Here is a 15,890-nt window from a genome sequence, read left to right as displayed (position 1 = left end):
CACACACACACACACACACACACACTCTGTTTGGAAAAACAGAATGTCTCCTCCATTCCATTTTTAAAAATATTACAAAAAATACTGTATAGCAATCTATATACCCCACCTTTTCTATTGATGTCTTACAGATAAAATAAGAAGAGTCTTTTCTGACCCCACGCCAACTGTTTCTAATATCCAGACCAGGCATAGGCAAACTCGGCCCTCCAGATGTTTTGGGATTACAACTCCCATCATCCCTAGCTAACAGGACCAGTGGTCAGTGATGATGAGAGCTGTAGTCCCAAAACATCTGAAGGGCTGAGTTTGCCTATGCCTGGTGTAGACTGATGAAAGATACTGATGAAATTGCAGCCCACCCACTTCAATTCATCATTAACTTTTTAGTTGGTTCTAATGGTAGTTGGAGGTTCTATTGTTACTTTTGATTATTATTTTTTAATGGAACAACATGGCTACCTGCCATTTTTTTAAATACTATATATCCTTCATATATCTCCTTCTTAGCATTTTGAAACATTAGATTACATACCACTGTGAATTTAAGTATAGTGTTGAGGTTTTATGAATAAAATTACTCATGAATTCATACAGCTATGTAAGTGCTAAACTTGGCCTTCAGTAAATTTAGGGTCATGGTGCTTACTATTAAAGAAAATACAGAGTATTTCTTTGTGTGGCTTTTAGCCACAATTCACCAGGCATATCACTATGCTTCTCTTTGGCAAGAGGATGACCATGACATTCTACAGCAGGAGTAACCAAACTGTGGTCCCTGGACCATCCATGGTCTGTGAGCTTCATCCAGGTGGACCACAGAGTGTCTTGCATTAAATAGGCATATTGTTTTTAGTTGTATTTTTATTGCTTCTTTTCTTTCTTATATTGCATTACAGTTTGAATTTTACGAAATGCAAATTGCAATACAATAAAATACAATATAAGAAATGAAAGAAGCAATAAGACTATAGTTTAAAATCATACAGTATCTAGCACAATGCAATGCAGTTGGTGTGACAAATCAGAAAAGTCATTAAGTGGTCTGCTAAGACCCTCAACAATTTTCAAGCGGTCCATGGGGGAAATGGGTTGGGAACCACTGCTCTACAGTGTTCAACAAGTAACTGCATCCACAACTTTCACATTTCCCAAACAGTGTAGCCTATGCTCCATCTTCTGGTTATTTATGGTAACTGTACAGCGTAAGGCTTTTTGTTAGGGACTTAGGTGATCACCAATTGTTGCTAGAATAACCAATTGAACTGGTAGAATAACCAACAAAAGGAAGGCAATTGTAATTTTAATAAGATGGTGGTATCTCCCCCACTATTGACATGTTAGGACTGCTCAGTTAGCCTGGATCCTACCCACTGAATCTGAAATGGAAATGTATGAGAACTAGTTTACACAAGATTCCCAACAGAATAGAGTATTCCCATAAACTCAACAGATAATTGCAATTTTTAAAAAACAAAAGGCATTAAAAAGTTCAGAAACAGACCTCCGGGTATAGGGTGGTATATAAATTCAATAAATAATAATAAAAATATCAATTAAATACAGTCTTCATTCATCTCTAAGGATTAAAAGTACCATGGAACAAAACAAAACAAAAAGCAGTACTTTGAAATGGATTCAACTAACCCTTTGTACTAGCAGAAGTCAGGAGAGGACTCCAGTTAGTGCAATGGGGCTTTCCCCTCCTCTCCTTCTTCTGCATGCCCCATATCTCCCCCAAGTTCACTCTGGGGGTTGAGACAATGCCCAGAAAAAGCACACAGGGTGGGGAGAAGGGGTGTAAGCAAAAATGCTTGTGCTGACAGAACAATTGAATTAGTATAATGGTGAATTCCAAATTATGTTTTTAAAACAATATCTTCCCCAGATGTACTGTGAAATATTACTTCTTCATTTTTATTCCTGCCTTCCCTACATACGATCTTACCAACAGAAATAGCTGATTGGGCGCATGAGGCATATGTGTGGTCTCTAGATCTCATAGCACTCTAGAGGGCAAAAGAAAGGGAAAATCATTTTTCTGCATCAAGCATTTTGCAGGACAAGCCATACAGACAATCATAGGTGCACCATGGTTGAGATGCTGGAAGAAGCTTATTCTTGGGCACTCCCTCCCTCCCTCCCATCTATCCATGGTTTGCTTTCATTTCGACACCAACTACAGCTCAACATCAAAAAAACAAAGATCATGGTCACTGGTCCCATCACCTCCTGGCAAATAGAAGGGGAAGAAATGGAGGCAGTGAGAGATTTTACTTTCTTGGGCTCCATGATCATTGCAGATGGTGACAGCAGTCACGAAATTAAAAGACACTTACTTCTTGGGAGGAAAGCAATGCCAAACCTAGACAGCATCTTAAAAAGCAGAGACATCACCTTGCCAACAAAGGTCTGTATAGTTAAAGCTATGGTTTTCCCAGTAGTGATGTATGGAAGTGAGAGCTGGACTATAAAGAAGACTGGTCGCCGAAGAATTGATGCTTTTGAATTATGGTGCTGGAGGAGACTCTTGAGAGTCCCATGGACTGCAAGAAGATCAAACCTATCCAATCTTAAGGAAATCAGCCCTGAGTGATCACTGAAAGGACAGATCGTGAAGCTGAGGCTCCAATACTCTGGCCACCTCATGAGAAGAGAAGACTCCCTGGAAAAGACCCTGATGTTGGGAAAGATGGAGGGCACAAGGAGAAGGGGACGACAGAGGACGAGATGGTTGGATAGTGTTCTCGAAGCTACCAGCATAAGTTTGACCAAACTGCGGGAGGCAGTGTAAGACAGGAGTGCCTGGTGTGCTCTGGTCCATGGGGTCACGAAGAGTCGGACACGACTAAATGACTAAACAACAACAACAACACATTAACTTATAACCAGGACTTGCAAATCCACTTTGCTAAGAAAGAGAATTGTGGTTCCACTGCACTTGTAACTCCAGTAGTTTGAACAAAAGCATGGGAATGGTCACTTACAGTCCACCTTTATCAAGAATTGGTGTTGTTACTCCTGTGGCCAGAGGCTTGGATGCAATGTGAAGGGTCATTTGCAGTTCGCAAGCATGCCCATAACTATCCCAGGTGCACAGTGAGAAGTACCAACACCACTGAAATTAAGTTATTGGCTTGCATTTTCCCTTCCTCGCTTCACCCAGTGCTGAACCAACCATGCCCCACACTCTAGCAGCAAGCTGTCTGATGCAGAAGTGCTGCATTTGGGGGCGGACTCTATGTATACTTGTTTCTTGAAGAAAATTAGCTAGCTCTCATTTTTGCTGAAGCTTCCTTCATTCCCCAATAATATGGACCTTATTATTTCTTTTAAAAATAATTATAATGGCCTGTGTTCAAATGTACAATTTAAAAGACAGGATGAAAAAAAAGTGGGGAGGTATGGAAAGAGAAATAAAAAGAAGCCAATTTGGGTTCCAAAGCTTTCTCCTTGCGCAATGACCAGTTGGAACAGTTGCCAAGGAGACAACTCCAGAGGAGGAAGATCAAATAGCAGCTTATCCCAATCGACTCAATGGAGTGGATACGCTGCCTCACCTGTGTGTCTTCTGCAGCCAGGTAGAACGGCTGCCACTATCCAAGAAAAAAATTAATATGTAAAAGGTATCTTAGTATACCCAAGCCATATTATTAGAAGTGTTCTCTTTGGGAGGGGGAAAAAAGTGTCTCTCATGCAAAGTTACTATGTAAATGACAACAAACTTTCTTTCACCTCCACCCCAACAACCAGCAATTGAGTTAAAATTATAAATATCCAGATAATGTTTTCGTTTGTTAGAATAACAAAAAGTACCTTTGCAAGCAAACTATTTTTTGCATGTTTGGGTGTCCGCATCATTTTGAGACTCAACCTTTCTATTTTCAGGAGCTTCTTGGGCATGAGCTTCTTGGGTTCCTAAGCACACAGATTTTGAAAAATTAAGCAGCATATTTCATAACTTCACATAATTTGAATACCTAATCTTATAAGAGACATGATATAACTAGTTGTCCCAGTTAGAAACCCCATATATCGGTGGTGGCCAAACTTGGCCCTCCAGCTGTTTTTGGACTACAACTCCCATCACCCCTAGCTGACAGGACCAGTGGTCAGGGATGATGGGAACTGTAGTCCCAAAAAAGCTGGAGGGCCGAGTCTGGTCACCACTGCCTTATATTCAAACACTGCAAATGTAGTGTGCTGCTTCTTTCTGTTAAGCATCTCACCTTACCCCAATCTAGTGAAGCTCTTCCATGGCAACAGCAACACTATCACAGGCACAACCAGCACCTGGGAAATGAGCCCCACCAGCAGAAAGCAGCACAGTCCCACTTTGAGGTAAACATTGATGGGACACACCTTGTATCCTCAGGACAGGAATGCAGCCCTGCCACAGAGATGTGGCTATGGCCACAGTGTGCCACTGTAGATGGCAGCATTCATGAGTCTTGCACCAATGCCAACTTTAGGGCCAAGACCAATGCTTTAGAAGTCATCTGATACAGGCATAGAAGGGATGCTAATGCTGGAAGTGGATGCAATGTTCAGCTGGCATGCCTGAACAATCGGGCCACATCTCTCTCTACCCAGGATTGAGCTGGATAGCTCAAAATATACCTCAGAGACCTTTACTGTTTCCTTAACTTCAGTCGTCTCCAAAGGCAACTTCCATGTGTCAAACTAAGAACGGACATGAAAAACCAAAATCATACTGATTGCATGTTACAATCATGTGGTGGATACAATGTTCATTAGATCACTGTTCAGTGCACAATGAAGTGAGTTGGGAGGGGAAAATCTCTCCTCTCATTGTGCATTGCACAGTGACCCATCCTTCCATATCACTGAAACTACCATTTCATTGCATAAAGGTAAAGGTAAAGGGACCCCTGACCATTAGGTCCAGTCGCGGATGGCTCTGGGGTTGCGGCGCTCATCTCGCTTTATTGGCCTAGGGAGCAGGCGTACAGCTTCTGGGTCATGTGGCCAGCATGACTAAGCCACTTTTGGTGAACCAGAGCAGCGCACGGAAACACCATTTACCTTCCTACCAGAGTGGTACCTATTTATCTACTTGCACTTTGATGTGCTTTCGAACTGCTAGGTTGGTAGGAGCAGGGACTGAGCAACAGGAGCTCACCCTGTTGCAGGGATTTGAACCGCCGACCTTCTGATCGGCAAGCCCTAGGCTCTGTGGTTTAACCCACAGTGCCACCCATGTCCCGTGCATAGTAAGCTCTAATTTAAGTTTTGCCCCATGCTGTGGTTTTGTTACCGAGCTTAAGAATGATACAGCAGAGAAAGAAAGAATTTTTTTAAAAAACATTTTGGAGATTACAGTAAAGTGGTCAAGTGAAAAATTAAGACAAATGTAATTTTCAATCAACCTCTGCTGTGAAGTACCAAAATCTCAATAAATTTGTGTTGCTGTATCTTTTAAGAATCACCTCCTGGTTGTTCTGTCTAGGAGAGAACGTGAAAGGAGAGTCTGAAGCTAGCAGAGAGCTGTAGGCCTGCTTTTGTTTTAAGTCAGGCATAGGCAAACTCAGCCCTCCAGATGTTTTAGGACTACAACTCCCATCATCCCTACCTAGCTAACAGGACCAGTGGTCAGGGATGATGGGAGTTGTAGTCCCAAAACAACTGGAGGGCTGAGTTTGCCTATGCCTGTTTTAGGTGTTTGTCTTGTTCTTGTTTTATACTTTTCCAGAGCTATCTCCAGAGAAAGATAGCTGAGAACTCATGCTACATTTGGTGTGAAACCTATCCTTCACATCAGTACTGGGATATTAATGTAGTAAGTTAGTAAGATAGCCTTTAGAAAGCACACACCCAAAATCATCCCTGTAAATTAGTGATATAGTTTGGCCAATATTAAGTATCTTTATGTTTACTGTTTTCAGCTGGAGTTAGTTATGATCAATGCTTCTGTTTAAATCAATAGAATTTAAACATCATTAACATGAAATAAAATATTAAACAGGATGATTAATACCTTTACATGCTTGAATAGTCTGTCTTTGCCCAAATATCTTTCTTTGGTTGTTCCATAAATTAAAGAATCTACAAAAAATGATGAAAAAGCCTCTCAGTTTTATGAGTCTTCACACCAGTTACATGAAAATAAAGGGTTGGATCTAAAGGTGCCCTTCTGAATACAGAAGGCATTTTCTTGTGGAACTGCTGTTTCTATACCTCACAGCAGAGCTCTGAAATGAGAAGCATTCCTTCAACCTTGGATTAACACCTGGCAGAGATAGGCAGGGTCCAATTCTTCAGATGCTTTCTTTCTCCTTTTTGCGCATCCAAGTCAAGGTAGAGGATGCCAGAGGGGGAACATATGACACTATTTTATGCTATGACAAGTTTAGAGAACTGTCTTCTACTTGCATTGATTCCCTGGAGATGTTTGGTCTTTTTGCATGGAGGACACACACTCATTGAGGCAGAGGAAGGAAGCCACATGGACAAAGGGCAGTCTGAGATCCTTGGATGGGAACTGTGGATTTTCTCAAGTTTATGTCTTGGTCTATCAATACAGCAATTTTTCTTTGTTCTCTTCTTCTTGTGTTTCTAAGGGGGTGAATGAGGCATGGAGCAGATCCATAAGGAACTGGCTGCCTCTGATGGAAGGGCTCATGGAGCCACTAAGTCTTTGGCTCATTGTATGAACTCTGGGAGGTCTCTCACCAGAGAAGTTCAAAGTGAGCTTGGGCTTGTGCTAAATTGAGTACTTATTCCCTGGCTTCCTCCGGCACCTGGCCTTGTTCCAGTTCACTGGACTTGCAGTGCTCCAACTTCTGCTGGGCCTCTTCAAAAGGCTGGTCATGCTACTGTCCTCTACCTGCCCTATATGAAGGGGAGGGAGTTGGGATGCTTCTGGGTGAGCTGCAGATGGTGCCACTGATCCAGAACTGTCTATCATGGGTGCTTTCTGGGGTAGTTGTTGGTGCTGGGGAAGAGGATGCAGTGCCATTGCGCTACCTGGTAAAGGGCTCTTCTTGATGCAGGTGAAGTGAGGGAAGGTTCCTAAACCCATTTGCTGGTTTGTGGTCCCTTATTTCAAGTCTGTGCTCAATGCATTGGGAGATAGGTTGAGAATGGGAAGAAGATGAAGAAGAAGAAGAAGAAGAAGAAGAAGAGGAGGAGGAGGAGGAGTAGTTTGGATTTGATATCCCGCCTTTCACTCCCCTTCAGGAGTCTCAAAGCAGCTAACATTCTCCTTTCCCTTCCTCCCCCACAACAAACACTCTGTGAGGTGAGTGGGGCTGAGAGACTTCAGAGAAGTGTGACTGACCCAAGGTCACCCAGCAGCTGCATGTGGAGGAGCGGAGACCCGAAACCGGTTCCCCAGATTACGAGACTACCGCTCTTAACCACTACACCACACTGGGAGGTGGGGGTGGGGGAAAATAGGCTGTAAGGCTATAAGGCTATAAGGCTGCAAGGCTGTAAGATTTTTTTAAAGTTTAGGCCTGAAGAAGGAAAACAGTCAGTCTCTTGAAAGTTCCAGCAGGAACCAAGCATTCTGTGTGCGAGGCAGGGTTGATCTGGAACAAAAGGCTAGCCCGACCTCTGGAGAGGCACCTGAAGAACTGGACGCTGTCTACAGTGGTACCTCGGGTTAAGAACTTAATTTGTTCCAGAGGTCCGTTCTTAACCTGAAACAGTTTTGAACCTAAGGCGTGCTTTCGCTAATGGGCATCCTGCTGCCACTGCACCACTGGCGCGCAATTTCCGTTCTTAATCTGGGGCAAAGTTCTTAACCTGGAGCAACTACTTCCTGGTTAGCGAAGTTTGTAACCCGAAGCGTCTGTAACCCGAAGCATCTGTAACCTGAGGTGCCACTGTATATGTATCAGAGGGGACATATTATCCTCAGTTGAAGGAATGCCCTCCAATGCCCTCTTCTCATAGAAAAGAATGAAACTAAAACAAAAGATGTGCTTAAACTCTTGTGCCAGTAAATAGGCTTGCATTTCCCCCCTATGGCTATAATAGAAGGCTTCTTTCAAGTCCAATTGCAGTGGGGCTGGTAGGGGAGGATTTCAATGTACAGGAGTATGTATCTCTGCTGGAGAGATAAGGCTAATCTCCCCCCCCCCCACCAGCTGCAACTGGCCTGAAATTGCCCCTCTGTTGAAACTAGGTTTGAACAAAGCCTCCTTTTCTAACCAAGGCAAGGCATCTTTCAAGCCTAATTGTGACACTGAGGCATTGGGAGGGGGGGGGGCGTGGTCAAGAACAGGGAAGGGAAACTCTGTTGAAAGCAAATAGTGGAAGTAGATAATCTTGGAATACCTATGTGTGGAATTGAATCTAAGCACTCTAGGGTCCTTTTTTCCTTCAAATTTTGGATAGTTTCTTGCTTTGATTCTGGAGCTCCTGAATCTTCTGGAGCTTCTGCAGCTCCTGAATCTTCTGGAGCTTCTGCAGCTCCTGAATCTTCTAGAGCTTCTGCAGCTCCTGAATCTTCTAGAGCTTCTGCAGCTCCTGAATCTTCTAGAGCTTCTGCAGCTCCTGAATCTTCTAGAGCTTCTGCAGCTCCTGAATCTTCTGCAGCTCCTGAATCTTTTGCAGCTTCTGGGACTGTTTCTTCTTTTATCAAATACAGCTCTTTACTTATAATCTCCTGTACTGGCTCCACAATGGGTAACTCACCCTCTGCTGAAGCAACCTTAACAAGCAATAAAGTAGCATTAGTTTTCAGGAGGAGGAGGAGGAGGAGGAGGAGGAGGAAGGAGGAGGAGGAGGAGGAGGAGGAGGAGGAGGAGATTCAGTTCCAACACCCTTAAAACACACACACAATTTCTGAGATCTCCAAAGGTCTAGCAACAGAAAATCTGGAAATCCTATAACTGTAATGTAGACCCCAGCTAAATGGAAAATTGTGGAAATGTTCCATGTTTTATAAGTCCAGACAGCTAAGAAGGAAAGGGTGAGAGAGCAAAAGGAGATGTTTTCCTCTCAATAATATTAGCTTACAAGTGAAGCAGAATAGCTAATTGCTGAATCTGGACTTATGGGACCTGGTGAAGTTGATCACTTTGCAGTCAAAGTCATAGGAAGCTGCCATTTAATAGACATGCGCCAAAGAAGGCAATCCTTAAGCCCCTCCTGTGAGCATAGTGTGCTCTGCAAGAGTGTTCTTGGCTATCTGGCCTTATAAATAATTTTCCCTGTGGCTTTTTGCCCTTGATGGGAAAAGCTTGTCCACATATGGTATAAAGTAGTCGTAACATCTCTGTTTTGGCCATCTGTCTACAAATTCAGGGAATCAATACATACGAGGTCACCGCTATTAAAATTAAGTGGTAGAGCAAATGTTCTGAAGTGTTTGTTTGTATGTTTATTTATTTATTTACTTAGAATTCTTCTATCCTGCTTTATAGCCCAAACTAGGTTGCCATAGCAGCTTACAAAATAAAGCCACACTCAAAATCTAGCACAGGATCATAAATTACATGGTGCACATATGGAATCGGGATTATTAAGGCAGAAATTTCTTGCCCTTGATCTTCGCTGGTGTCATATCAGGCAGAAGTTCCCACTGAGGTCCTTTGAGCCAAGGAAGTCGGGCTGTAAACTCAGCCCATAATGAAAGCAGTCTTCTGATGTTTCGAAGAGACATCTGCTCTTTTAGCAACTCTAGGAGTACTGGGGAATAGTGCTTTCTTAGTCACAGATGAGAGGTTGTGGTGTCCCTTGACCCTGTGTCTCTTAAAGGGGTCTTAGTCTATCTGAGTCATGTATCACATGAGATATGGAGTATTGCTGTACGCTTCAGTTCAAAATTGTATAGTAAGCCAATGATATAATAAACTTGGCTCCAATTTTAAAAGGGGATGCATGCCCAGGATAGTAAGACAAAGAAACCTATAGCTTCTGTTTTTCTACTCTCTGAATGAAGCCTGCTACTCTAGCAGTATAGTTAAGTTAGCCACAAAGGAGGTAATACAAACCTGCTCCTTAGGTTGTGTTTCTGTCTTGGGCTCTTCACAGATTACAGATGAACATGGAGAAACTCCAAAGAAAGGTATTTCTAAATGAGTTTGTGCTGGAAATTTTGGCCCAGGCACATACTTCTTATCATCTGTCACAACCATTCTTTCGGACACTGAGGAAAGAAAACAGTGAGAACTTCAATCAGATCCTTTGCTTCTGCTCCTTGTAATCTTACACAAAGAGTCAATGAAACTTTTGACTAGGGAGATAGACTTTACTAGACCAAAGTGAGATAGCACGCTCCTTAAGCAAAGTAAATATTCAGCCAACAGTTTTACATTCATTTGGTCCTTCTTTCATACTCCCCACTTTGACCTATTTTTAATTACTAGCCCATTTCTTAGCCAATACTCATTCTTGGAGATGAAGTGCAGCCCAGAACATTTCTCTCACATTTACAAGGGGAAATCTATGTCATTAAAACACTGAAAATAGAATTGAGTGATAGAATTGACACTCTGTTCCTAAATGCAATTAACTGAAAATTTATTACAATGAGAGTAACCTCCAAGTATGCTGGTCTGGTGGAGATGTGCTTTTACCTTTTGTGCTTGACTTAGGCCCCAAATATCTGAAAAACTATATCCATCCCTACCAACCTTCTCTAGAGTTACGATATGCTTTGAAGTCTTGCTCAATAGTTCTGCCTCCCTCAGAAATGTGGGGAATTGTAGCTAGGAGTGGACTTTCTTTGTGGCAGCCCTTAAGCTGCGGACTCCCTCCCCACAGAATTGCATCAACCACCTTCATTATATAATTTTCACTACATGCTGAAGTCACACCTCTTTACCTTGACCTTTGATAGTTCAGGGATTTTGTTTTCTGTGACTCACCTCCCATGCTGAATTTTTATTTCTCTGTTCCATTTTGGAATGGTCTTGTGCGTTTTAAAACTGTAGTGATTTTTATCTGTTTTAAAATGGTACTTGCTATTTGTTGTAGCCTGCCCTGCTGTGGACTTGCAATGAAGCATAATGAGACCGTGACATGCTGTACAGGGGCTCCCTCCTTTTGGGTATCTAACTTTGAAAAATTTATTTCTGCAAAACATCAGCGTTGCCCCCAACTTGCAGATGCCTCTTTTGAATTTGTGGGTGGCCCTGCTTTGCTTCCAAGTCAAACAACAGGGGAGCCCCCCACCTTGCTATTAAAAGGAGTAATTTGCTAGAGATTGCATAGCAGTTTTTCACTGTTCAGCACCAAAAGAAATGTGATAGAGTAGGTATTTTAAACCTTTCCAGGTCCAGGACCCTTTTAAAATCCAAACATGCATGTGGAGACCCATTTCTTAATCTTATACCACATATTTGCATGGTAGCAGTGCTCCTGCTATGACCCACCTCAAATCAGGCTGTGACCCACTTTGGGTCCAGACCTACCAGTTGAAGACCAGTGTGATAGAACCCGTGTTTCGCTCAGCTGTGCTTTTGACTGTGAACAGAATAACATGCCCTAACAGGGTGGTGCTGTGGTCTAAACCACAGAGCCTAGGGCTTGCCGATTGGAAGGTTGGCAGCTTGAATCCCAGCAATGGGGCGAGCTCCCGTTGCTCGGCCCCAGCTCCTGCCAACCTAGCAGTTCAAAAGCATGCCAAAAATTAGATAAATAGGTACTGCTCCAGAGGGAAGGTAAACGGCGTTTCCGTGCGCTGCTCTGGTTTTGGTGTTCTGTTGCGCCAGAAGTAGCTTAGTCATGCTGGCCACATGACCCGGAAAAACTGTGGACAAACGCCGGCTCCCTCAGCCAGTAAAGCAAGATGAGCACCGCCACCCCAGAGTTGTCTGTGACTGGACTTAACTGTCAGGGGTCCTTTACCTTTTTTTAAAAAACAGACAGCCTATCAATTCATCAGCTCACACCGTTACTCAGCTATGGTTAGAAGCACTGCAGATGCAACCAAGGGAACAAAAGGGGAATGGAAGCAAAATGGAAATGGGGCCACGGAATGGACAGGAGCAATCAAGATGCAAGGTAGAAAAGGGCGAAACCAGTTCCCAGCTTCTCTCAGTCACAAAGGACTTCTAGTGTTGTGTGCTGAAGCAAGCTGATAAGGAACAGGCTCTGCCATGCCAGGGAAAAACACTGTTGCACTGCTTTGGGATAGGTTTCTAGGATGGAGGGGAGAGCAAACCCAAACATCATTAAAAGAACACCTCCCCTTGATTATATTTATATTTAAACCATTACTTTCAGCTTTATCACGTTCTTCTAAGTCGGGAGTTCCAGGTTGGAGCAGGAAATCAAATATATTCAGAGAAACATCTGAGGAACAGGGAGAGCAGTAGATTGCTGAGGGAGCCACTGGTAATCTCCAGACGGGCTAATAGGGAAGAAAAAAGTACAAATGCATGTAATCTGCTTACTATTTTTTTAAATAAAATTGTTTATAATTGAACATCTAAAATTACTTCACCTGTTTACACCTAATTATATGCCTTTTAATGGATTAATTCATTATTTGCCAATTAAATTTAAGTAGCTGTTGATATACCGGTAACTTAAAACTTGATATAGGTGTCTTTTTGTGATACTGAAGGATCTGTGTCATAACTGTGCAAAATATGCTTCATTACACTATAACCCAACCTTTCCTTTCTTCTTTGGTAAAACCAACAAGTCTGATGTGAAGTCTTCAGTGAAGGTATATCCCTTGTAAGGTACCTAGAGAAATAGTAAAGATATTCATGGTATGATAAAAGTCTATTTTTTATAATATTGCTATTAGTGAACAGGAATATGTGTTACAGATGTTCGGTGTGTTCAAGTCATAGTTCAATCCTATATATATACATTCAGAAGTAGGTCCCATTGAGTTAAATTATGGACTCAGCTACACAGCTGAAAATAAAACGCTTTAAATGTGTTGTAAAATGCAATATACAAATGTGATACTAGATGGAAACAGTGAGCTATGCAAAATTCAATGTATTTTTCTAAACATTTTTTAAAAAGCATTTTCACAGTGGTTTTTATGTGTGTAGGTTCTTCCTAGGTTTACTACCAAGTATGTGGGTATCATATTTTAGCCTTAAAGACTTAAGAGGGTGATACTATGAAAAGCGGGGCTGCCCTTGAAGCTGTCCCAGAAACTCCAGCGGGTACAGAATGCTGCAGCGAGGCTCCTCACAGGGTCTCTGCCATGGGAGCATATTCACCCAGTGCTTTTCAAGCTGCACTGGCTCCCGGTGGAGTACAGGGTCAGATTTAAGGTGCTGCTTTTGACCTTTAAAGCCCTTCACGGCCTAGGACCCTCGTACCTACGGGACCGCCTCTCCTGGTATGCCCCACGGAGAGCCTCAAGGTCCATAAATAACAACACCCTAGTGGTCCCGGGCCCTAAGGAAGTTAGATTGGCTTCGACCAGAGCCAGGGCCTTTTCAATTCTGGCTCCGGCCTGGTGGAACGCTCTGCCTCATGAGACCAGGGCCCTGCAGGATCTGATTTCTTTCTGCAGGGCCTGTAAGACAGAGTTGTTCCGCCTGGCCTTTGGCTTGGAGCCAATTTGATTCCCTCCCTCCCTCTCTCTCTTTTCTCTCTCTCTCTCTCTTTTTCTTTTTCTTTCCTTTCCCCCCTTCTTTTCCTTCTCCTCCTGTGATGAGGCTACATTTTAATATTTTAAAGTTCCATTATTTTAATGTTGTATTTTATTTTTGTTTTTAAGTTTGTAATCATTCATCTTGTTTTTATTATTGCTTGTAAGCCGCTCTGAGCCCGGCCTTGGCTGGGGAGGGCGGGGTATAAATAATAAATTATTATTATTATTATTATTATTATTATTATTATTAAGTTTGTGAAATCCAATCCCATACAGAAATAGATCTGAACTGAAGTAAAGCAGCTCCTTAAAAAAATCTACTATAAATTAAATCTAGAAACATTACATAATGTTGAATTTACTTAAATAAACTGTGGCAATCTAGTTTTCAACATAACATACAGAAAAAAATATTATTTTGTTAATGACAGATTCCAAATCTAAGTTTTAAAACAGATATTAGTTTTGCAGTTATTGCAATGAACTGCATCTAACAGCGGGTGGCAGACTTTGCACCTGATTTTAGATGCAATTCAGTTAGTGAATCATGTCTCCAAGAGTGTAGTATTTAGGCAACCTCCGTTTCTTCATGTTGCTAAAAATGCTGTCAGTTACAACATACCAGATATGATGCCATCTCAACTGGCTTCGAGACGTAAGTTTTCCCTCTTTCTAGCTCTTCCGGAGGTTGACTTTCAAAAATATAGGATTCTGGAGAAGAGATCATGATAGCAGCATTTATATTGCAGCATTCACATTGTAACATGAAACCGTAATGGTAAACCACTCTTATTTTATTTACAATTTCTACTTAGCATTATACCCCTGAAAACAATAAAAAGAAATGTGAGTTGTTTTTTACATGCATATTGGTAATCAATAACTAATTTTCTGTTCTTCACTCAAATGAACAGGAAAACACTGAAAACACTGCCAAATAAGATACCACTTTGAGCCTGGGCAGGCATAACACAATTTCCCTGAAAACCATGGTTTCCTGAGTCTGGTTCCCAATTTGCCAAGTACACTTCCTCTTCCAGAATGGATCCTTTTTCTCTTTAACAATAGGTTCAAGCCCAAAATTGTTGAGCAAACCCCCACGTTACAAAACACGATTTCTCGATTAACTTGCCCAAGACAATTCAGGACAAAGTGCCGCCTTTCAGAAATTCCATGACATATGTCAGCCTTAGGTTACTGTTACATCTGTACTTACCATGATTGACACAGACCAAGAGTTCAAACCCCATTTCAAAACATGGTTATGACAGAAACCTTGGTTTCTGTTAATACTGGTTAGTGTTGGTGTACATATGAATACTAAGTGCTGGTTAGCAGTAAGTTTGCTAATGGCATCATGCCAAATTATCCTATACACCAACTAGCAGAAAAGGCTGCAATCCTATACACACTTACACAGGAATAGGCCACAGTGAATACAGTAGGACTTGTTTCTGAGTAAAAATGGATGGGATCAGACTGCCTGAGTACGTAATATTATTTAAAAATGAAGAAATTCTGTTAGTATAATTATAGAGGTTACCTGTTGCTGAGATGCTAGAGGCATCAATATTTGCATTCAATAAGCCCAGTGTCTTACTGTGAGACAAGACGTAAATATCATTTTTGAAAGCCAGTAAAATATCACCCGAACTATTCAGGAAACAGGCTGTGCTTAAAGTGTTATCAAGAGTGATGTCTGCCACCAGATTCTTCTGTGTATCCCATAGCTTTATCGTGAAATCTGAACTAGAAAATAAAGGTAACATCATGGGAAATAGTCTTAAGACAGAAAATAAAATCACTTTTATGCAGAAGCTTACTTTCAAGACCCACGCAGTACTAAAGCAAACTGGAATTAAATCATACACATTTCATGGGAACTTCAGTTTATGACTAAGTATACCAGGTTCCTGATTACAGGATGAAGGTTTTTCTAAAATCATGTGTTTTTCTTGTTTGTATTAAATGAATGAAATCCTACGTTTGAGAAACAAAATTATAAAAGAAGAAGAGGAGGAGGAGGAGGAGGAGGAGGAGGAGGAGGAGGAGGAGGAGCTTGGATTTGATATCCCGCTTTATCACTACCCGAAGGAGTCTCAAAGCGGCTAACATTCTCTTTTCCCTTCCTCCCCCACAAACACTCTGTGAGGTGAGTGGGGCTGAGAGACTCCAGAGAAGTGTAACTAGCCCAAGGTCACCCAGCAGCTGCATGTGGAGGAGCGGGGAAGTGAACCCAGTTCCCTAGATTACGAATCTATCGTTCTTAACCACTACACCACACTCACACACCAGCTTGTATCCAACAGTGTTGCTCAGCTGATGGTAAGAATTCCATGAGCAGAAT

At 42.0% G+C, this 15,890-nt stretch overlaps 1 protein-coding gene across 1 annotated transcript in view; it reads right to left on the bottom strand.

The window, feature by feature from the left end:
- The window catches only part of LOC309336500 (uncharacterized protein), an 86,523-nt gene that overhangs the window by 17,503 nt on the left and 53,130 nt on the right, over positions 1-15,890 (bottom strand). Inside the window, exons 19-27 of the mRNA XM_081852331.1 lie at positions 15,087-15,292; positions 14,166-14,254; positions 12,595-12,669; positions 12,196-12,328; positions 9,966-10,120; positions 8,305-8,680; positions 5,999-6,066; positions 3,817-3,918; positions 1,949-2,009 (exon numbers count right to left, since the gene is read on the bottom strand). Coding sequence (XP_081708457.1) covers positions 1,949-2,009; positions 3,817-3,918; positions 5,999-6,066; positions 8,305-8,680; positions 9,966-10,120; positions 12,196-12,328; positions 12,595-12,669; positions 14,166-14,254; positions 15,087-15,292 — 1,265 coding nt within the window. The remainder of the gene's footprint in view (positions 1-1,948; positions 2,010-3,816; positions 3,919-5,998; positions 6,067-8,304; positions 8,681-9,965; positions 10,121-12,195; positions 12,329-12,594; positions 12,670-14,165; positions 14,255-15,086; positions 15,293-15,890) is intronic.

This window comes from Podarcis erhardii (genome assembly GCF_964252035.2).
Source record: "Podarcis erhardii genome assembly, chromosome: 2".
Taxonomy (NCBI): domain Eukaryota; kingdom Metazoa; phylum Chordata; class Lepidosauria; order Squamata; family Lacertidae; genus Podarcis; species Podarcis erhardii.
Note: the sequence above shows the minus strand (reverse complement) of the source record. Positions and strands in the feature narration are given on the sequence as shown.